The sequence below is a fragment of the Pseudonaja textilis genome, chromosome 1 (genome assembly GCF_049901715.1).
Source record: "Pseudonaja textilis isolate UNSWEBS1 chromosome 1, rPseTex1.2, whole genome shotgun sequence".
Taxonomy (NCBI): Eukaryota; Metazoa; Chordata; class Lepidosauria; order Squamata; family Elapidae; genus Pseudonaja; species Pseudonaja textilis.
This window is the reverse complement of record NC_141990.1, coordinates 42,579,930-42,602,517: the sequence shown is the minus strand read 5'-3', so window position 1 is coordinate 42,602,517 and position 22,588 is coordinate 42,579,930. Positions and strand designations below refer to the sequence as shown.

The following is a 22,588-nucleotide window of genomic DNA, read 5'->3' as shown; positions in this document are numbered from 1 at the left end:
AAACAAATTCCCATGCACACATGCATAGTCTATATATGTAAGAACATATATCCAGACATTTATTCAGATTCTCTTGTTTTCAATCTACTGTAAGTTCCCCCTCCCTCAAAAACTAACATTTGAGGTTACAAAGCATCCATGAAACTTCATATAGTCAATACCTGCAAGATTACATCCTGCTATAAGAGCTACTCAATTGTATTTCCATTTATATGCCATAAATGTATGTTTGATCATCTGGCAAAGATCATGATTTTGGATTTATAATCATGTTTTCTAAATGATCTTCCTTGAAATATTGAGCAATGATCCTCAGTGTTCTTCTGAGTGCCATAGGGGAACTAAAGAGAATTATCTTGTTTATATATAGCAGAGTAGAGATGTATTGGTTTACTAGCTTCTGGAGGTAGAAGTCCAGTCTCTATTTTGTGGTGACTGGCCAGCCATAATTTCTCTTGGATTCTAGGTAGGTAAGATATAGGAATCTGAGCCATATAGACTCCAATGGAAGAAGAGGCTAATTTTCCCCTCCGTTTCTTGGTTTCACTCCTCTACGATGAGTGAAAACAAAACAAAAATAAATAAATGAAGCCATGGACACATATATGCAACCACTTTTGCCAGCTGAACACTGAAAAAAGAAATTCATCATTTCTTAATCCTTTCCTCATCCTATTAATTATGCACAGTTGTAACTAAAATAAGAAGGATAAATACAAATCATGTTTTCAATGAAGTCTTTCTACTTTCAGTCATGGAATGAGAAATATGCTCAACTTGATTATAGCAAGGTTAATGAACTAGATTTTAATATAGCTGTGTTCTAATATTAATGCCTTTACTTCTAGTTTCCTTTGGGCCAGATAAAACTATTAGAAGCTAAAGTTGAAGAAGTTGATCGATCCTGTGATTCAGATGAAGATTATGAAGCCAGTGGTCGCAGCTTATTATCAACACATTTTACCATTGTCATCCATCCTAAGGAACAAGCACCCACATATCTTCTAATAGGATCCAAGTATGAGAAGGTAGTAAATGTTCCATTGTCCCAAGATTTTGCAGCCAGCTTTCATCACTTACTTGCGGAGGCGGGGGGAGAATGACACTAAAAACCTGTATATTCAGGGGTGAAGTCACATCTGGACAAAGCTAATAAATAAAACGGATCTTAACATATTTAGAATAATTCTGCATAATAATTTACAATAGCAGGAATTACTTTCAATGAGCATTGTGGGTTCCCTCCATTCGGTTCAAGAAGTTGAAAGTTGCAGAAAGATAGAAGCCATCCAAACTATCATTTCTGAAGATAGCTTGTGTAATTCATAACTAAGCTACTTTGACTAATGTAGAAGTAGAATTTATACTTGGGGATGGTATATATGACCAGAGGATGACAAGTTCTTTTTTGTAACTGTTTTATTTTACATTTGAACAGAGATAGTAAACTAATAAACTTACTAAATTATCTTAAAACGTGTTCAAACTTTTTTGTATTTGAATAATTGACTAAAATATGCCATAAAGTACATTGAAAAGTTATGTGTCCAGAAGATGTACAATGATGTGATTACTTACCAATAAGTTTTTAAGTCTCTGAAATTATTACTTTTTTGTTTTTTTATTTTTAGCAATGCACTTGAAGCATATATCTCTAACATTTCCTTTCTTCTGCCATTTTATATTTTGTCCACATACATATACTTAAGTGTTGATAATTAAATTGCTACTTGGAGTGTGAGAGAGATATATTTTCATATATATATATTTAAAAGAGTTTAAATGAAACAAATTATGTTTGATTTCCTAGGATACTTGGCTCTATTATCTCACCATTGCTGCTGGAAGCACAAATATAAATGTTGGGACAGAGTTTGAGCAGCTTGTCTGCAAATTGTTAAATATTGAAGGAGAACCCAGTAAGCCAATATCTTTTCTGCTTATTTAAATACTTATTTATCAGGATATACTATGGCTGCTGCTTTAAGAGTGAAAGATTCCTTAAAGCAGCAGAATCATTTTAGGCTGATTAAATGAAGAGCGGAGAAATACTTCTATAAGTTTTCAAAACTCTTTTTAAAATCAGTTGCAAAGTGTGTGCAGCCACATAAGCTATTTTAAAAAAATCACAAATAACAAGGATACTGTTCAAAGTCTCCACAATATAGCTTATAAGCAACAAATTTGACTATGGAATTTTTGTCAAACTGTATAATTCTTAGCTATGGCTGTCATGATGGTATCTCAGAATCCATAGAATCAAATTGTGATACAAATTTCACATTGTTATCTATATGCATGTGACACTATTGCACATGCAGAAAAGGAATAGAACTTGCATTGTGGTATCATGTTACTTATTTCATAATTTACTCTCTTTACCTGCACCCTTGCATGTGCAGTCATTTTCTTAACTTTTCTTTGAATGTGGGATATATCTAAATATGTATTTATAACAGTATATTAATTTTTCAGTTATTGTGAATGTTATAAATAGCACAGCATAAAATGCTACATCTAGAAACTGATACATCTGGGTAATTCAACAAACTTTACTCTTGGTCTCTAATTGTTCAGATGCATGCAGATTGGAAAATAATGCATTATTCTCATCTATAAATCATTTATTAGAGTAACAGTGGAAACAGTGAACTAATATTTCTAAAAGAATACTTAATATATATATGGAATGCTGTCAGTACTTTTCTTTTAGTTTTCACATAGCCATATTAGGGTTATTTAAACTGTGTTTCAAATTAGCTGTCATAGTGTGACTTAGTAGACAACCCACAGGCCAATTAACTAATCAAATCTTTAAACTTTTGACATTGTCAGTAGCATCATGATATTTACTAGACAGGAATGCAGCAGGAGCACATTAACATTTTCAGTAGGAGTGATATATTGCTCCCTGGAACTTTAAAGTGCATATTGAAGTTTTATCTACTTTGCAATCCAAGTAAGCAGATATGTTTTTGTGGGCAGTACTCACTTGCACAAAATATAAAGTATTAAACAATGTTGTGATGAAATAATATGACAAAAAACATGGAAATTATTTTTGTGTGTTTCAGAATAGTCTGTATTGATATAATGCTGGAGTATAAGTATTTTCATAAAATGCTGAAGTTTATGCATATATTTGCATAACACATAAGCATGTTATCATATAATATCCCAAGTAATTGGTTATTTTTTTAATTCAGTTCTTCATAATATATAGCCAGTTAATCTTGGTGTATGTGCTTATAGTTTTTTTAAATGGTCATTATTCCATGAAATTGTAAATCATGCAGATTATGACAGCATTCTCTCACACAAAATCTTGCCTAAACTCTTGCAAGATTCCAGGGTGAATCCCTAAAACCTTATGATATTTTTTATTTCAATATATATTTATATATTAATTAATTTGGAGCACTGTTGGAGGAGATCAGCTTCTCTAAAACATTGTTATAGCTTCTCTAGCATTGATATAGAAAAAGAAAATCCAATTTCCTCTTTAAGGCAATTGTGTCACTTGGATAAAACCAAAATGACACTATTTAATTTAAGATTTTGCAAAGTTTAGAGCCAGAATACTTTATTAGATCAATCTGCTATTATATTTTTACTGAGGACTTTTAAGTAGTACATTGGCATGTGTGGTAATTTGTTCTGGCTCCCTTTTTAATTTTCAGCTTCTCAAATCTGGAGGCATCCCACTCTGTGTCATAGCAAAGATGGAATTACTTCTCCTCTTACAACCCTTCCATCAGAGGCACTGCAAACAGAAGCCATAAAATTATTCAAGGTAAGCATGATGCAACTTTTCCTTTTCAATAATAACTTTTTCAGATTTTTCCCTTAAAATATCCTATTTAAATATTCAGCCGTTTAATCATAGTAAATTGTGACTAGAATGGTTCCTTGTAGATAGATAGATAGATAGATAGATAGATAGATAGATAGATAGATAGATAGATAGATAGATAGATAGAATCCTTAATCCTTGCTTCCAACATTTTCTTATATCTTTACTTATAATTAAAATATCAAACTATGTAATTTTAACTTATTGGAAGTTACAGTGCAATCTGTCTTGCAAAAGTTAGATGTGTAATACATCAAAAGACAAATGTGTAAAGAAGCTTAAATTATAAAAATCCAAATCATTTTGAAGAAACAGTCCAGAATGCATTTACTAGCAATTCCATAAGGGAAGATTCGTTTTAAGGAAAGGTTCAGAGTTCCACCATAAAACTCAACTCTGGCTTTTAAATGCTGAAAGTTGATCATTCCTGTATTTCTAAAGATAATGTGTGACAATTTTCCAAAGTGAGAATGCTCTATGTCCTCATAGGAAATTATCTTTTGGCAATTATTTGTCATACTCAAGACAGTGAAAGGATAGTTACTAAAAGCCAAGCTTTAATTTTGAATAAGTATTATACTTAATTTGAATAAGTATTTACAGACTACACTATAATTAATGCAACTGCTGAATATGGTTTATTTTGTTTATTTTATTTTTTATCCCACCTTTATTTATAAGTAATTCAAGGTGGCAAACATTCATAATACTCTTTCCTCTTCCTCTGTTGCGTCACAACAACAACCCGGGGGCAGAGACAGGCTGAGAGAGTGACTGGCCCAACAGCTTTCATGTTTAAGATAGAACTAGAATTCACAGTCTCCTCATTTTTAGGCCAGCACCATTAACCACTATACCAAACTGTCTCCCTTATTATGAAGGGAATCTAATCCATATTTAATAAGAGTTATTAAATAAGAGTTATAATTTCAGTTATTATATTTGTGACAAATAGATTAGGAAGTAATAATGTGAAAAACCTCAGTCACTGTCAATCAGGAGAGATAATATAATTCAATGAACAAATATGATAACATTGCATAAGATAATTGTATGATCCAAGGAAGTGAGGAGCTAAATAGCAACTTATCTTAGTTGAACCAGTAGAAATGGATTTGTTTTCTCACCATTTCCTACCATTCTCTGAGTCTGGTGAGAATAAAAAGAAAGGGTAGCACCATGACCATAAAAGACAAGGAACTGATATTCCTTTTTCAATGTTCGTTTCTATCCAATAGGTATTTTTTATCTACCACTGATACGGATTTGTTATTCAAAGTGTTGAATAAGTGTTGAATAATTGGTTTCTTAATATGAGGAAATCAGAGTTGATGTAGCACTATGAAACTTAAAAGTACACAAATGAAGTTAATCTGTGTTTTTTTTTCTAGACATGCCAATTGTTTATCAATGCTGCTGTGGATTCCCCTGCTATTGACTACCATGTGTCTTTGGCCCAAAGTGCATTGCAAGTCTGTCTCACACATCCAGAGCTTCAGAATGAAATCTGTTGTCAGTTGATAAAGCAAACAAGAAGACGACAGCCACCAAATCAAATAGGACCAGTTCAGGTGCTAAACATACTAGACGGGGTGGGATTCAATTTTTTTAACCATCATTTCTGTGGCCGTGGCTTAGTTGGTGGGCATGGCTTAGTTGGTGGGCGTGGCTTGGTGGTCATGTGACTGGGTGGGCATGGCCAACTCGACATCACTCATGTCAAGGGGCACTTCTACTCGCCTGGCCTCTCATGACAGTGTGGATGCTGCAACGGTCATAAGTGTGAAAAATGGTCATAAGTCACTTTTTTCAGTGCCATTGTAACTTTGAATGGTCTGTTGTAAGTCAAGGATTACCTGTACAAAAATACAAAAAGCTTCTTTGCTTGCAAAAAGCTGCCCTAAATACCAATCATTAGATTAAAAGTACCTGCAAACCGGAGTTACAAATCAGGGAGGGTACCAGAGCACCTTGAGGAATGAAAATAGTTAAAATGCAGTGAGCTATCAAGCAGCCAACTCTTGCTCATAAAGTGAAACCCTTTAGCAGAGAGGTCATTTAAGCTCTCCAGAAAAAGCACACCTGGGAAAAGCAGTCCGTAGATCCGTTTGCACCACTTAAAGATACCAGCTAGTTTCACTCACCTCACAAGATATCCTAAGGAAATCATCCAGATTTAAGGAAAGGTCACAAGCCTCCCAGAAAGGCAGTAAAAACAATCAGTGCCAAGCTTGCATCCTGCCTCTTGGAAGTATACCCCAAAAGGACAGTGCCAGATAGTATTAATAGTAAAGCAGTGAAGGAAGACCCCCTCCCCAGATAGAAAAAGAAACCATGAGGCAGGAAAAAATTCAAACACAATACAAATAATTAAATCACAACAGTAGCTGTTGCTTGTTGAAGCTGAATAGGGAAAATTATCCCATCAATAAACACAGGATTAAACGTCACCAAGCACAGTATTAACCTTCACCAAAAACCAGTTTTAGACCAAAATTCAGAAAGGATATGTAAACTCACATTTGAATGTCAATCTTTCTAGCTAACCAAGAAGCCTTGCTGAATGTCACTCATCTTGGTTCCCTGTCACTAAAAGCTTTGCTTCATTATTCAATTATTTCTTCAAAGTGCTGATTGTCCAGGGAAGTATTTCCTCCCAACAGCAGTGTAAAAATGTTAAAATAAGCCTTCCCCTTTAAGAAAGTCAAGCCCCAGAAGCTCTAGAGACAGGAAGTCTAGGCATACTGGCAAGAATGTAATAAGGGTGGAAAAAAACAAAAGGAGATTGCTTCTAACTACCGGTTCTCCGAACTGCTTAGAAAGTTAACAAAGGGGTTCTATAGAACCGGACAGAACCAGTAGAATCCCACCCCTGATACTAGAACAAATATCTGCAACTCCTATACTGAGGATGGATGGCATAGTTTTTTTTAATAAAAGTGTGTGCAATAAAAACACTAAAAATATACATCAGAATATGATAAAAATAGTCTATTTTTATTTTCTTAATTGTATCACTTCTCTTAAATAGCAACTAACCTTATTTCATTTCCAACTATGTTTAATGCCAGATTATTCCTTAGTGTCATTTTCCTTCCCAGTTGTTATATACTGTTTTCTCTATTATCTGTCATTAAGCTGAAGTATAGAAAACTTATGAAATAGTAAAATGACATGGGCAAAAATGTACTGTGTGAATGCAATATTGCCATTTAAAAATTGTTTTGCTACATTAATTCAACATATATTACATTCATTTGAAAAAATTTCCACAAATGGAAATCTGTGATTAATTATAACAAATAGTTTTGTATTGTCAGACCAACTGATAAAACAAATACATATCATATTTCTAATACTAGACTTGGGAGTTTGCATTATCTGAGTTTTATGTATCTACCAGTTTTCCCTTTTCCTCTCTATTGTATTCTCCTGTCTATTGTCTAATTTTGGTTATCTTTCCTCTAATCTTACAAAAGTATTGTATTTTTTGGACTATAAAACACTCCGAAGTATAAGACGCACCTAGTTTTGGGGGAGGACAACAACAACAAAATCTGCCTCTGCCTCCCAGCAATTTGCCTTCTTGCAGCAAACAGCCTGGTCAGCTTTAGCACAGCCTGAGCAGCTGATTGTCGGTTGGATCGGCCTCCCGAAGATCAGCTGTTTCAGGCTGCAGGAATCTCCATAGCCTTTTGCCACCTCCACGTGCCCCATTTTCGGCCTCCGGATCCTGTTTTCAGCCTCCGTGTGCCCTGTTTTCGGCCTCTGCGCTCTATTTTCAGCCCATTTCAGGAAGTGGGGATTGGAATGGGCCAAAAATGGGGTACATGGAGGCAGCAATAGGTGATGGCGATCCCTGCAGCCTGAAACAGCTGATCATCGGGAGGCTGATTCAATTGACAATCATCTGCTTGTGCTCAATCAGGCTGTACTGGCCAAAGGGAGGGGGCCAGTGGATGGGCGGGGCTCCGGCAACATTCGCTATATAAGACGCACAGACATTTCCACCCATTTTTGGGGTGGGGGGGTGGGAAGTGCATCTCATACACCGAAAAATGCGGTATATACAAAACGAATGTCTTTAAACTGGATTCTCAGAGGTTGGTGTCTATCATTTTCATAGGCTTTGTTTGAAGACAATTTGATCCTGGGAGAAACTTGAGGCAATGATTCTGCTTTTCTTTCTTGACTAGGCCTGGCAGCTTTTAGCACTCTGTGTTGGACTCTTCCTCCCACAGCACCCATTCCTTTGGTTCATCAAACTTCATTTGAAGAAGAATGCAGATTCCAGGTATACCTTATGAAAAATAAAATTACTCAAATCTAAAAATTGCTTTTTATTAATGAAATATTGGAATGGAATGTAACACAGAAACATAAAACATTTTTGCGTAGAGCAGTTCAATTATTATTGTGACCTCACTGAAATAACCTTGAATGCTATCACTTCAACATTCTTCTTTTAACATTTAAAGTCCAACTTGGGCTCCAAATTGGAAACCAGGTAGGCTTGTTGAGGCAGAACCAGCTTATGGCTAAGGCTAAGTAGGCACTGGCCTAAGGTACAAAAGTTTGGGGGGGCCCAATGCTATAGATATTCAGTTCATATTTTGGTTAACATTATGAACCAACAGATTTCCCAGTTTAGCTCTACCTCTTGTTCTGCCTTCTAGCCTTTATGTTATTCTTCAGTTTAAACCACAGATTTCTAAAAAGAAATTTATTATGACTTTTCAATTCCTAAGAAAACTTTATCTCAGTTCTCATTTTTTTCTCCTTCAATCTGGCTTTAAAAAAAGATATTCTTGTTCTCATTGCTTCAACAAGCAAACAACTTAAAAGACTTAAGTTAATAGCTTTAAAAAAAACAGTTCTTCAACACATTTGTGAAGTATTTATAGAGAGTGTCCTTATGCCAGTCTGGAACTCTGTATATCAAATCTAAATTCATGTATATAATCCACAGATCTGTACTATGACATATTAAGCTCTTTTAAACATTAACATGACTATTTGAAATCTGTTTTAAAATATGAAGCCATAAAGACTAGCTTTGTGTTTACAGGACTGAATTTGGAAAATATGCAATTTACTGTCAACGATGTGTAGAACGAACACAGCAGAATGGTGACAGAGAAGCCAGACCATCAAGAATGGAAATTCTTTCAACACTTCTAAGAAATCCCTACCATCACTCCTTGCCTTTTAGCATTCCAGTACATTTCATGAATGGCATATACCAGGTAGAATTAAGCATAAAATAATGCAAAATTATAATGGGAAGATAAAATCACAAATGCCACAGATATTTAAAAATTTCAAGTTTAATTGCCTCGTTATTGATAAACAGATAATTTTCAATCTGAATGCATGTTTATGTGTGCACATTTTTATTCAATAAATAAAGTTTGACCAGATAAAATGAATATACCTTTTAATTAGAAAAACAATTTGCAGCAATTTATAATAAATTATTCATGCTGACTTTGGTGTTACATGCAGTTGTTTTATGGTATTGAAAGTTTCTGAATCTCACCTTGGAGGCTAGTGTGGCCTTCAGAAGACATATAATTAGCTCTAGTAATTGTGTGTGGTGCTTGTAGTAGACACAATTTCTTTCTTCTGAAGATTAGAGCATTGATGATTTCATCTAGCCAAGATAAATGCTTGCAACCAAGCAAGTACAATAAGAAGCAAATACAATATATATCAACAGGAGAAAGCAAGTGCCCATAAGCTATGTAATATACTTTTCAGTTACTGTCGACTCAAAATCTTATTATACATTACAAAATCTTATTATTCATATATATGCTCATTCTATGACTTTACAATGAGCATATATTGTAATTCTAGGACTAATTGTAATTCTAGGACTCAGCTTGTGCTATTTTGGAAAATATGTCTCTTTGGCTCTACCCATATTTTTATTTTTACATTTTGTACAATTTTCCTTCGGTCTATATCATATATTTGTGTTTTCAGTCTGATTTGGATCCATATATGTACTTCTTAGATGGTAGAACATCCCTGAATCCAGTCCTCTAGATGTTACTTTCATATTTGCAGCATGATACTTGTTACTTTAAAATCTAATATTCAAGTTTGGTGCAAAATTAATTGATGTAAAATTTATGTGATCTGCACAGGTTGTTGGATTTGATGCTTCTACCACTGTTGAAGAATTTTTGAACACACTTAATCAGGATACAGGAATGAGAAAACCTGCACAGTCAGGATTTGCTCTATTTACTGATGATCCTTCTGGCAAGGATATTGAACATTGTCTTCAAGGGAACATCAAGGTGAGCAACTATTTTAATGATAAAATATATATTATTTTTCGATAAGAGAAATAAGATTGGAACTATAGTTTCATGTGTTACTTTTTTCTACAAACAAAATAAAGCAGTATAATAAATAGAAAAGATTTTTATATTGTTCTATTAAAGTTTGTTCATGAATTAGCTTTCATAAAGTTCATTAAAATATAATTTGAAAAGAATAACTGTAAAAATGTTCAGTCTAAGATGAGTGTAATACTCTGTCACAGCTGATTTGCATGACATTGTTAAGGGCCAGTAAAACAATTCCCCCTCGTTCTTACTTTATTCCAAAATAAGTTTAAGCAAACAGCACAATACAATAATTTTAACCAAAATGTACAATATGGGGCAACTCATGGAAAAAACGTTCTTCGTGGCTTTCCTTCTAGATCTGTGATATTATTTCTAGATGGGAGCAAGCCTCTAAAGAGCAGCATCCAGGAAAATGTGAAGGCACAAGAACAGTTAGGCTTACTTACAAAAACAGGTATAAAATTATGACTTTCTTCTCTTGTCTTCTATCACTATAAAGCTTTACACTTTAGAATAGATTTATATCTTGTTTTCTGCATGAAACTACTTTTTAAGATTCTTGACTGCTTACCTGCCTTTGATCAGACTTTCAGCAATAACATTAGTTGTTAAAATGTTAAAAGATGCACGTTCCAAGTGCATTATCCTTCTGATCTCTTATCTCTTTTTCTCTTTGAAAAACTAGAAGGGAAGAAACAGGTCAAAAGATCTAGGAAGATCCACCAGAATCCTCCTTTCTTAGCTTGCATATCTCCTAATAAGAATGTGCAAAAATTCAGAAAGAGGAAACTAAAGGTACCGGCTTAATTGGATTCCATCGGAGAAGGTCATTTCCACACTGAAAGCAGCTTGTAGTGCACCAAGGAGAAACAAATAGAAACTGGTTCTCCTGCGTGCAATCTTCTGATCTTGTGTTCTGAGAAAGGAGATTTCCTGCTGAAATGGAAATTCAGATTATTATCTTAGCCTTGTCTTGTTTGTCTTTTTTATCTCCTTGCCTTATTTCTTGTGATTTTCCCGCTGCATGGCTACCTTATATTTTCTTTTCCTATAAAAGTTTTATAATACTGACATTTAGCTAGAGCCTCTGTGAATATCACTGTTTCAATATCATTGTTTTTTTTTCATTGCATTGTGTCACTGTAGTCTTAAAATTTATCTCTTTTGATATTTCTAGAGGGCATAATTTTCCATGAATTCAGTTTACAAATGATCAGACTTCTTTTTAGTAGCCTTTAAAATGTGTATTACTAGAACTGACTTTATATATATTTCAGTACCTTATAATTTATTCCCTGCACATACTGCACATACTATGTGATTATCAGCATTTAACATATCACTGTTTTCTTTTACAGGCTTTATTTTTCAGTACAAATCCGGGGAGAGACAGAAAGAGAAAAGTTACTGTTAATGTATCAGACAAATGATCAAATTATAAATGGGTTCTTCCCTGTAAATAGAGATCTGGCACTAGAATTGGCAGCACTTCTGGCCCAGGTAATTATGTTTGTGATTTTCCAGTTGTCTGCCTTTAATGTAGATTTCTTTTATGATATAAAGTATAGATAAATCAGTTACTCTTATGTTCTGGAATGTTAGGTCTTACGCTTGGAATAATTCTTTTTTTATCTGAACCAAAACCTTATCAAATCAGTGAAATTCAATATTTTATTTTCTGGTAATAGCCAAATTGTGAAAGTAAAGCAGTGATGTTGGGGAATTGATCTTTAAATATCTTTCCAAATGATAAGTTTTAATGTTAATACTAAGCAGCATTTTCCAACTTTGCTACATATAATAAAGGTTGTCCAGTCCCACATAGTGCATAGGAGGATTTAATATTTATTTATTTTTATTACTAGTTTATATGCTAATCCAATTCTAGAGACTCTAAAATTGACACCTTGCTTTTTATAAAATATGCTTTATGTATATCTTTTGTTAACTTTTTTGTTAGTTTTTAGTGTTTAGGGAATGTGTCAATTCTAGCAAAGATGAAAGATATACATTAAAAAAATATGTTAGGCGAACAAAAAGAAAAAGTTTCGGGAAATGGGAAGGACAGTTTTGTAAGAAAAACAAGTTACTTTTTATTATTTTAAGGAGTGCTTGAGTAGTCCATGGGGAATACTAAACTTTTTTCAAACAAAGAAGGAAAACTGACATTTTCCAAAAAGCAAAATAATGTCATTAGGAAGAAAAAGTATTCCTCCACAGAAACATTAACTTTTGTGAATTAACTTTTTGTGATGCACGTGAATCCCATTTAATAATGATGAAGTATATCAATGTCTTATTAAATAAGGGAAAACGACTTAAAACAGACATAATTTGCCTTAAGGGAAGTTTTAATTTCAGAAATAACTGGAATGGTAAAGATGATCCAGACTGAACATTGGTATGAATAGAAGTATATTTCAGTCCATATCCAAACCAGTATCTCGTGATTGCTGATAGTGTTTGAACTATATGGTCACAATACAAATGACCTGGCAGTATTTCTCTATAGATACGCAATATATCAACATCTAGTCATCCATATGACAAATTCAGTGTTTGTTGGGTTTGAAAGCAACATTTTGTCTTATATAGTCCAAGAGCAGAAGAATACTGTAGTGCCTTCATCTGAGTTTAATTCTACTTGAAGAAAATGATGGCTACTGTTCACACAAACACCATAATACCCACAAACACTAAACATTTATAGTTAATTCTACTGAAATTGATAATGTCTGCATCTAAAATTTTCAGCTTCTAAAAATAAGACATGGAGTTTACACCAATTAGATTTATTAGGATTATTTAAAAAATACTGAGAACATACACATTACATTATAGATATTAGATTGTAGATGCTTAAGTATGCTGAGGTGTTAAGATGCTTTTGTAATACTTTTTCATTCACTATTTTTTTCTTATGTTGCTTATCCACAAGGTGGAAATAGGAGATTTTGAAAGACCTTTTTCAACTCCAGCAGGTCAAGTAACTTCCCTGTCAAAATTTAATCAAACTTTAAAACAAGTTATAGAGAAATTTTACCCCAAAAGATACAGAGATAATTGTTCAGAAGAACAGTTAAGGTACGTTACTAATATTTATATCTTTAAAAAAGTTGCAAATAGAACTACATAAAGGTCCCATTAAATGTTGCACTAATTTTTATTTCTTAGACGGAGACTAAAAAAATTGGATAAATTATTTCAACACATATGATTAACACCCAAATTAAATGTACACTATTGTTTTTAATATTTAATACCAGTAGTTTCATTTTTTATATTTATGATAATAATTGTAGTTGAGGCCTGACATCTCAGAATATATGATGGTAAAAGAAAAAAATGTAAGACATTGCAAACTGAAAGAGCACTGTACATGTGACATCTGCTCCATTTTCTCATCATACACATATCTTTTTCATTTCTGTGGCCAGTAAGCTGGAAATTATCTCATATCACATTAACTAAATCCAAAATTTAAAGTTACAGAACAATGCTACCTCATTATATGTACATATAGACATAAACATAGACACTGTATATATATATATATTGTGCTTCATTTAATGTCAAATAATTCATTTTATCCCATTTGTTTTATTTTGCATTTTCCCCCTTATTCTTCATATTAAAAGACAGCTGTACCAGAGATTATCAACCAAATGGATGGCTCTTCGTGGGCATACTGCTGTAGATTGTGTGCGCATTTATCTTGCTGTGGTACGGAAGTGGCCTCTCTTTGGGGCCAAGCTGTTTGCAGCAAAAGTGAGAGAAATTTTTTTCACTTTCTTCTTTACCAGAAAAAAAATCTTTGCCTGTACATGTTTCCTTGCACTTTCTACCCTTGCCATTAAAAATAATTAAAGCATTTAGTAATTAATATCTTATGTGGATTTTATAAATGTATTGAATGAATGGAGCAGGAAATACTCAACTGGTAAGGATCATGATCATAGCATCAACACTATGGAATGGCTATCAATATTTGTAAACTTCCAGTGAGGGTGAGCCCACCATTATTTTAGGAAAAATATTTAACTGCAAAGTTCAATTAACCAGCATAGAGTACAATTGCTCCCACAATCTTCTAAGGCAGCCCAGTGATATAGCTATAGACAAAACTGCATCCTGCATTATCTACTTAGTTCTCCAGTTTTCTTAGCAAGGTTTTTCAGAAGAGGTTTGCCATTTCTTCCTTCCTACAGCTAAGAGAGTAACTGGCCAAATGTCACTCAATTATCTTTGCACCTAAAATGGAAGTGGAAGCCAAAGTTTCCCAGTTTTTCAACTACTTCTAAATCACTACACCGTACTGGTTTTCTTACCTGCACTATATAAATTTTATTTTAAATAATTAGCTTCTTGACTTTTTATGTTCTACTCTAATCATCATCATGTGTGTGTGTGTGTGTGTGTAAATAATAGTACATTGATGTGATTAGAGTAGAACATAAAAAGTCAAGAACCTAATTGTTTTGATATCATTTGATGTTTGAGCATAAATAGTCCAAATGCAGGAAAATCTGGTTATAATAAAAGCACAGTTGGAATAAGCCATTAAGGTTACTGAGGCAAGAATCCAAATTTGACAATTCATTACAAGTGATTGTCTAGTCTCTGCCTGAATACACCCAATGAACCCACCAAGTCTCTAATATTACGTTTCCACAGGAAACACCAATATACTTTCTTTGCTTACCTTCAGATAGTTTCTTTTTATGGAATTGTTCATTATTTCAGTTATTAATTAAAAATGTAGAACAGTTCATTATTGAAAATAATGTCATAATTACAGTTAGGTACTATATGTATATTTATTTTGTTGTTGTTTTGTTTGTTTCCAGCTTTTGACAGCATCCACACCAGAGAGCAGATTGATTTGGCTTGCTATTTCTGAAAATGGTATTAACATTCTTGAATACGACTGCATGGTAAGGAGAAAATAGTTTGAATACTTCATACATACCTGCAAAGGTTATTTATAGTATTAGACCAGCTTATATAAAATCAGAATTCAGCACACTAATAACTATGTGCTAAAGAAAGCAACCTGTACAGGTGGTTGTTGTTCATTTAGATTCTCACTATTAGAAAATTAGTTTGAATTCTTCATACATACCTGCAAAGGTTATTTATCGTATTAGACCAGCTTATATAAAATCAGAATTCTGCACACTTATAACTATGTGCCAAAGAAAGCAGCCTGTACAAGTGGTTGTTGTTCATTTAGATTCTCACTATTAGAAAATATTCTTGAAAATTTACTTTTTTAGTAGTAATATGTCAATTACAATTTTTAATATACAGGTGAAACTCAAAAAATTAGAATATTGTGTAAAAGTTCATTTATTTCAGTAATGCAACTTAAAAGGTGAACCTAATATATGAGATATACGCATTACATGCAAAGTGAGGTAGTTCAAACCATGATTTGTCATAATTGAGATGATTATGGCTTACAGCTCATGAAAACCCCAAATCCACAATCTCAGAAAATTAGAATATTGTGAAAAGGTTCAATATTCCAGGCTCAAAGTGTCTGACCTGAACCCCATAGAGAATCTATGGTGCATTGCCAAGAGAAAGATGAGAGACATGGGACCGAACAATGCAGAAGAGCTGAAGGCTTCTATTGAAGCATCCTGGTCTTCCATAACACCTCAGCAGTGCCACAGACTGATAGCTTCCATGCCATGCTGCATTGAGGCAGTAATGGGTGCAAAAGGGGCCCAAACCAAGTACTGAGTACATATGCATGCTTATGCTTTCCAGAGGTCCGATATTGTTCTATGTACAATCCTTGTTTTATTGATTGTATGTAATATTCTAATTTTCTGAGATTGTGGATTTGGGGTTTTCATGAGCTGTAAGCCGTAATCATCTCAATTATGACAAATCACGGCTTGAACTATCTTGCTTTGCATGTAATGAGTCTATCTCATATATTAGTTTCACCTTTTAAGTTGCATTACTGAAATAAATGAACTTTTGCATGATATTCTAATTTTTTGAGTTTCACCTGTAAAGGAGATACAGTATATTCAGACTTCCAATATTGTTGTCAGTCCTTTGCGGTAGATCAGACAAGGAATCTTAATATATGAATGATATTATATACACTATTACAATATCTTGCAAGTATGAATGTGACCACCCACCTCCCTTTATCCTACAGAGAACTCAGGGTTAAGTCTGTGATGTTTTCTCAAATTATATTTCTGCTCTGGACAAAGATTGTTCTTATCTAACCATTGTTTTGGCTATAGCTCTTCCTTCTATTCTTCAAGGTTATTCTCATACCCGATTACAAAAAGTTATTACTAGAAAGTATGTCTTAGACCAGTGGTTCCCAAAGTGGGTGGTACCACCCCCAGGGGGTGGTGGGATGCCTTAGGGGGGCGCTAAGAGGCAAGGGGGCGGCATTCGAGGTGCCGGCCCTGCAGGGTCACTGATTGCCGGCTACGCAGCCCATTGACTGTATCATCGCTCCATAGCCAACACCTCAAATGTGAAACCCGTGCACGGTGAGCTTTGCCAAGCCTAGGGGGGGAGAAAAAGGTGGGAGGTGGTAGAAAGGGGGTGCCTTAGCTTTCAGGCTGCCCTCTCTGGTGGAAGTGGCAGAGGCACGCTAGAAGGCCCGAAAGCAAGCCCTCCCAAGTTGCACAGTGGAAGGGGTGGGTGGTCTGGCATTAGGGCCTCCTTCCCCGGAGGAGAACAAGGGAGCGTGCAGCGCCCACCCAGCCTCCACCTCTCCAGCCAGCCAGGCTTTTGCGCAGAATGCAGGTGGGTGCAGCTGCAGTTCTCCAAGGTGCGTAGCTCAGTTTAGTTCGACTCTACGTGGCATCCCAGACCTAGAACCTAGCCTCCCTCTGCAGCCCGGTTCTTCCGATCGAGCCCTGCACTTGTTTGCTTGCTTAGTTTCCAAGTGATCATTCCCTGCGCCTCCACTGGTCTGGGCTGATTCCGCACGCTTTCCTCCTCCCAGGTGGAGCGTAAAGATGGGCGGAACGCTTCCTTGAAGTTGGGAGTCGTGTGCAGAGTACCTCCCCTTGCTTGGCCCGATGGAAGTGGACCTTGGGTTGAAGCAAAGAGGGTGAAGTCAGCCGCATCGCTGCCCTGGGGAGGTTGGCATTGCAAAATTGGATGCCAAAGAAAGAACTGGGGTAGGGGGCTGGAGAAGGGGCAGAGGGGCAGCTGCATTAAGAAACCGGAAGATCTTAGCCATGGTTTATAAGCCAGAATCAAATAGCATGCTAAACTGAAAACCAGAATGGCTGGTTGATATATTCAGCCCATGTTTCTCAACCTAGGCAACGTGTGGACTTCAATTCCCACTCTCGCTTTGCTCTACCCATCACAAAATGCCGCCACTGTCGCATTCTTTCTGTCTGTCCGTCCATCCATCCAGACCAACAGGTCTGCCTGCCTGCCTGCTACCTGTCTTTCTGTCTGCCTACCTACCTACCTATCTACCAATATAGATCTATCTATCTATCTATCTATCTATCTATCTATCTATCTATCTATCTATCTATCTATCTATCCATACATACATCCAAAAGATCTGTCTGCCTGCCTTCCTGCCTACCTACCTATAGATATATATAGATCTATCTACCTATCTACCAATCTACCTTTCTACCTACCTACCCATACATTCATTCAAAAGGTCTGTCTGCCTGCCTACCTACCTGTCTCTCTCTCTATATACATACATACATACATACATACATACATACATACATACATACATACATAAATACAGTATTCAGCTTTGTTCCCACGTCATTATAGTTGTGCTTTTAAAGTTGTAGCAACGTTTGGCAGAATCTCATCTGCCATCATCAGGCTTCTGTATTGTGTTCGTCTGTGAGTCAGACTTTCACAGCCGTTTCAGTTTTAAATTTGGGGCTAGCCTACTGCTGTGCCAGGCTAGCCCCAAATTTAAAACTGAAACAGCTGTGAAAGTCTGACTCACAGACAAACACAATACAGAAGCCTGATGATGGCAGATGAGATTCTGCCGAAAAGTTGCTACAACTTTAAAAGCACAACTATAATGACGTGGGAAAATACCCGAACAAAGCTGAATACCATACATGTAAGTACCCATGAAAACTTAAGAAAACAAATACATACACACACACACACACACACGGTTGAAGAGCCAGCCCCGCAGGCACATTGGGGAAAGTAGAGCAAAGCCAGTTTGGGAGGGAGGGAGGGGGAGACACAGAGAGAGAGAGAGAGAGAGAGAGACCTGATGCATCAGATTGAAATGAGGCCTAGTTTAGACTAAGGCCCTTTTCCACATTGAAACATCTTTCTATTAAAGGTTTTGTGGATGAAACATGGTCAAGACTATCAGGAAGCTCTCACATTTTGTTGAGGCTTTAAACAGGATCCATTGGACCAGATCTCCACCCTAAAAATTACTTTTCCCCAATGTATTACAGTGCCAATTCTGAAGAAGGCAAAACCAAAATGTACTGGTAAATTACAAGGAGACACACACACACACACACACACACTCCCTTCTAACCCTGCTGGAGCAGGTGATTGGACTAGAATAGATATCTCATTATTTTTCTCCTCCCTCCCTCCTTTATTTCTTTTTCTTTCTGTCCCTTCCTTCCATTCCCCCTCTTACTTTGTCCCTTTTTTCTTTCTTTCCCTTTTCTCTTTCTCTCTCTCTCTTTTCTCTCTCTCTCTTTCCCTCTCTCAGGCTCACCCCATTGACTTGACTTGCTTGGGCAGGTCCCTCCAGTGCAGTGGGCTCAATGGGGTGGACCTGCGGGGCTGGCACTTAGAACACGGCAGTGGCAGCATGTTTGAAAAGTAGAGCAAAGCCAGAGGTCGGTAATTTTTGCCGCAAAGAATCACAAAAGCTTCTGGGTTGTGCACAAGAAGGGACACGCACATCAGTGCAATTCAGCAACATAAAATAAAGAGATTTGTAAAACAAATCAAGAATCGGCAAAGCATCTCTGATTAGATTTTATTCACTACTAGAATCTAATCAGAGATGCTTTGCCGATTCTAGTCCAATGACCTGCTCCAGCAGGGTTAGAATGGAGTATGTATGTATGTGTGTGCATGGCTGTCAGAACTCCAAAAACAGGTCAAGTATCTCTGGAGAGGCCAGTCATAAATTAGAACACTTGCTAAACAACCGGCCATTAAGTGAGGACCACTTGTTTGCCAGTCACCTGGCCATGCCCACCCACTCACATGACCACCAAACCACAGCTACCCAGTCATGTGACCAGCAAGCCACACCCACCCAGTCACATGACCAGCAAGCCACGCCCACCCAGTCACGTGGCCAAGCCACACCCTCAAATTAGGCCACTCCCACAGAAATTTGAATCCCACCTCTGGGTGGGGGGCACTGAGGATGCATTTGTAGCACCAAGCGGGCAGTGGACTGACAAAGTTTGAGAACCACTGTCTTAGACCAAAATGCCAAATATTTGTTCTAAAAAATCACATTGGAATGGATCCAGAGTTAATCATATTTAATATAGATAATTAAAATCAAAAAGGCTTAATTTAATTAGATATGGTCTCTCTGATTTGTAGGATATTTTTGAAGTATAATTAAGTCAGGATCCAATCCACCAGTACATATAATTCAATAAACATGATTGTGAATGTATTTGATGTCTATGTGTGATGGGTATAATATGTAGTGAGCATGCTGCAGAGTATTTTGGTTGAATTGATTCTGTGTCGGTCACTTTAGTAACAAAGGTTTAGAATGTAGTCCTGACAGATTATTACTGAAATGCAACATTCCCTTATAATCATTCTAAAAGTTACGTAATTCCTGAATTCAAAGCCATGTCTCTAAAATAAATAGACATTATTTTCTCTCTCTTTTTCTTTTCCTTCTTTTTCATGGAACATCATTTCTTTTGCACTTCTAAGCGGTTGATACTGACATATTTGTATAAGAACCTAGTGACCTTTGGAGGGTTTCAAGAAGACTTTATGCTGGTGGTAAACAACATGAGTACAGAAGAGAAGCATACTGAAAAACTCTTGTTTACTTTTCCCAAACCAAAGGTTAGTATATTAACCAAAATTGTTTACCAGCTTTAAATGACATTGCATATATAGAACGAAAGTAAACAACTAACACTCAGAAATCTCCCTGCTTAATTGACTTTTAAGCTTTGTTTTTCAAAATGCTTTTCATCTAACATATAAGATTGGCATGGTTCAAACCAAAGGATTAGTACGATTTTTATTTTCAAGAATGTATCTTGTTTCCAGATGGGTCTCAGGTATTTAGATGGCTGTAACTAATACTTTGCTTAAATTTAAACAAAATGAAAAGGTAAGTGGAAGCACGCAGGACTGCCTTTTAATAAATGTGTATTTAGTGATTGCTACAATTGTTATGAAAGCAATATATGAAGTAAAATGAGAAGAGAGAAAAGAGAATCAAGAATCTTTAGGAAAATATCCTCAAACAGTCAGATTCTGAATGGTCTTCTCCCTTACGGTATTTGTTGAAAAATCTTTTTGACCTATAAGAGTGTTTCGTGATCTTTATTGGAGTATTATTTTCAAAATGCTAGAAGCATGTTTTCCAAATGAGTGGAGGCCAGAGGTTTTATTCAGCAGGTTCTGACTAGTTCTGGAGAACCAGTAGCGGAAATTTTGAATAGTTCAGATAACTGGCAAATACTACCCCTGACTGGAGATTTTACAGTCTCCTTCCCTGCCACACCCACCAAGCCACACCCACAGAACCGGTAGTAAAAAATTTGAATCCTACCACTAGTAAAGGCATTTTCAACAAGAAAAGCTGATATAAACTGATACAAAGGAATCAAATCTCCATATCCTTTGATTGAGGGACACACTTTGACAACAATATTAATGATGCATTGGAGAAAATTTTGAATTGGAATTTTTAGACACACTCTACTTTTTGCCTCCGATTCAGTCCAAATAGACAATTAGTCCAATTAGACAATTAAGATCTATTAAAGGTGTTCTAAATGTATCATTACTATTAACTGCGTGCATTTTGTTTTCAGATCCTTGAGATTACTCTACTTATTGCCAGCTATATTAACAATTTTCATCAACAAAAGAAGACAGTTCATGAATGTTCTGCTCCACAGTCAAGAAGTCCAAAATCTAATGATGTCGAATGTCATTCATTTTTACTGCAAAACAGACCAACTAAAGGACCTACTTTATTATGAAAAGTTCAAGTATCTATGAATAGTGAGGCTAAATTTAGGTTACTATTTTGAAAGGACAGTCTGTTGTAAATTAGAAATTAACAATATCTCTTGCACGTTTATTCTTCTACCAAGCTTGGGATTCTCTGATGTGAACTGTAAAAATTCAGATGATCCCTGGATGACAGTAAAAATATAGAAGAATGATCTTTTTGCCTTGGTAGCTATCTAGATTTTTTTTTTGTGTCCTACTCAAGCTGAAAATTATGGTACACGAGAAATTGCACTTTTTTCATAACTATTAGAACATATTATATTATATATATATTTTATATATATATTATATATATATATATATTATATAAAATATATATATTTTAAGAATATATGTGTGTGTGTGTGTGTGTTTTCTTACGTTTTTGCGGGTACTTACATGTATGGTATTCAGCTTTGTTTGGGTATTTTCCCACGTCATTATAGTTGTGCTTTTAAAAGCACAACTATAACGACGTGGGAAAATACTTGAACAAAGCTGAATACCATATATACAGAAGCCTGATGATGGCAGATGAGATTCTGCCGAAACGTTGCTACAACTTTAAAAGCACAACTACAATGACGTGGGAAAATACCCGAACAAAGCTGAATACCATACATGTAAGTACCCGCGAAAACTTAAGATATATATATATATATATATTGCTCAAAAAAATAAAGGGAACACTTAAACAACACAATGTAACTCCAAGTCAATCACATTTCTGTGAAATCATACTGTCCACTTAGGTAGCAACACTGATTGACAATCAATTTCACATGCTGTTGTGCAAATGAATAGACAACAGGTGGAAAGCATAGGCAGTTAGCAAGACATCCCCAATAAAGGAGTGGTTCTGCAGGTGGTGACCACAGACCACTTCTCAGTTCCTGTGCTTTCTGGCTGATGATGGTTTGGTCACTTTTGAATGCTGGTGGTGCTTTCACTCTAGTGGTACCATAAGATGGAGTCTACAACCCACACAAGTGGCTCAGGTAGTGTAGCTCATCCAGGATGGCACATCAATGCAAGCTGTGGCAAGAAGGTTTGCTGTGTCTGTCAGCGTAGTGTCCAGAGTATGGAGGCGCTACCAGGAGACAGGCCAGTACATCAGGAGACATGGAGGAGGCTG

The 22,588-nt window shown here is 35.7% G+C and overlaps 1 protein-coding gene across 2 annotated transcripts in view; it reads left to right on the top strand.

Moving 5' to 3' along the window:
* PLEKHH2 (pleckstrin homology, MyTH4 and FERM domain containing H2) overlaps positions 1–21,624 on the top strand; it is a 66,590-nt gene extending 44,966 nt beyond the window's left edge. For both annotated transcript variants that reach the window (XM_087932491.1, XM_087932498.1), the window contains 14 exons: positions 849–1,028; positions 1,811–1,919; positions 3,681–3,793; positions 5,245–5,424; positions 8,050–8,147; positions 8,922–9,099; positions 10,006–10,161; positions 10,572–10,669; positions 11,574–11,715; positions 13,154–13,299; positions 13,854–13,983; positions 15,063–15,149; positions 20,149–20,286; positions 21,270–21,624. In XM_087932491.1, the coding sequence (XP_087788617.1) occupies positions 849–1,028; positions 1,811–1,919; positions 3,681–3,793; positions 5,245–5,424; positions 8,050–8,147; positions 8,922–9,099; positions 10,006–10,161; positions 10,572–10,669; positions 11,574–11,715; positions 13,154–13,299; positions 13,854–13,983; positions 15,063–15,149; positions 20,149–20,286; positions 21,270–21,440 (1,926 nt within the window). In that variant the 3' untranslated portion in view covers positions 21,441–21,624. The remainder of the gene's footprint in view (positions 1–848; positions 1,029–1,810; positions 1,920–3,680; positions 3,794–5,244; positions 5,425–8,049; positions 8,148–8,921; positions 9,100–10,005; positions 10,162–10,571; positions 10,670–11,573; positions 11,716–13,153; positions 13,300–13,853; positions 13,984–15,062; positions 15,150–20,148; positions 20,287–21,269) is intronic.
* Positions 21,625–22,588: the final 964 nt, after the last annotated feature.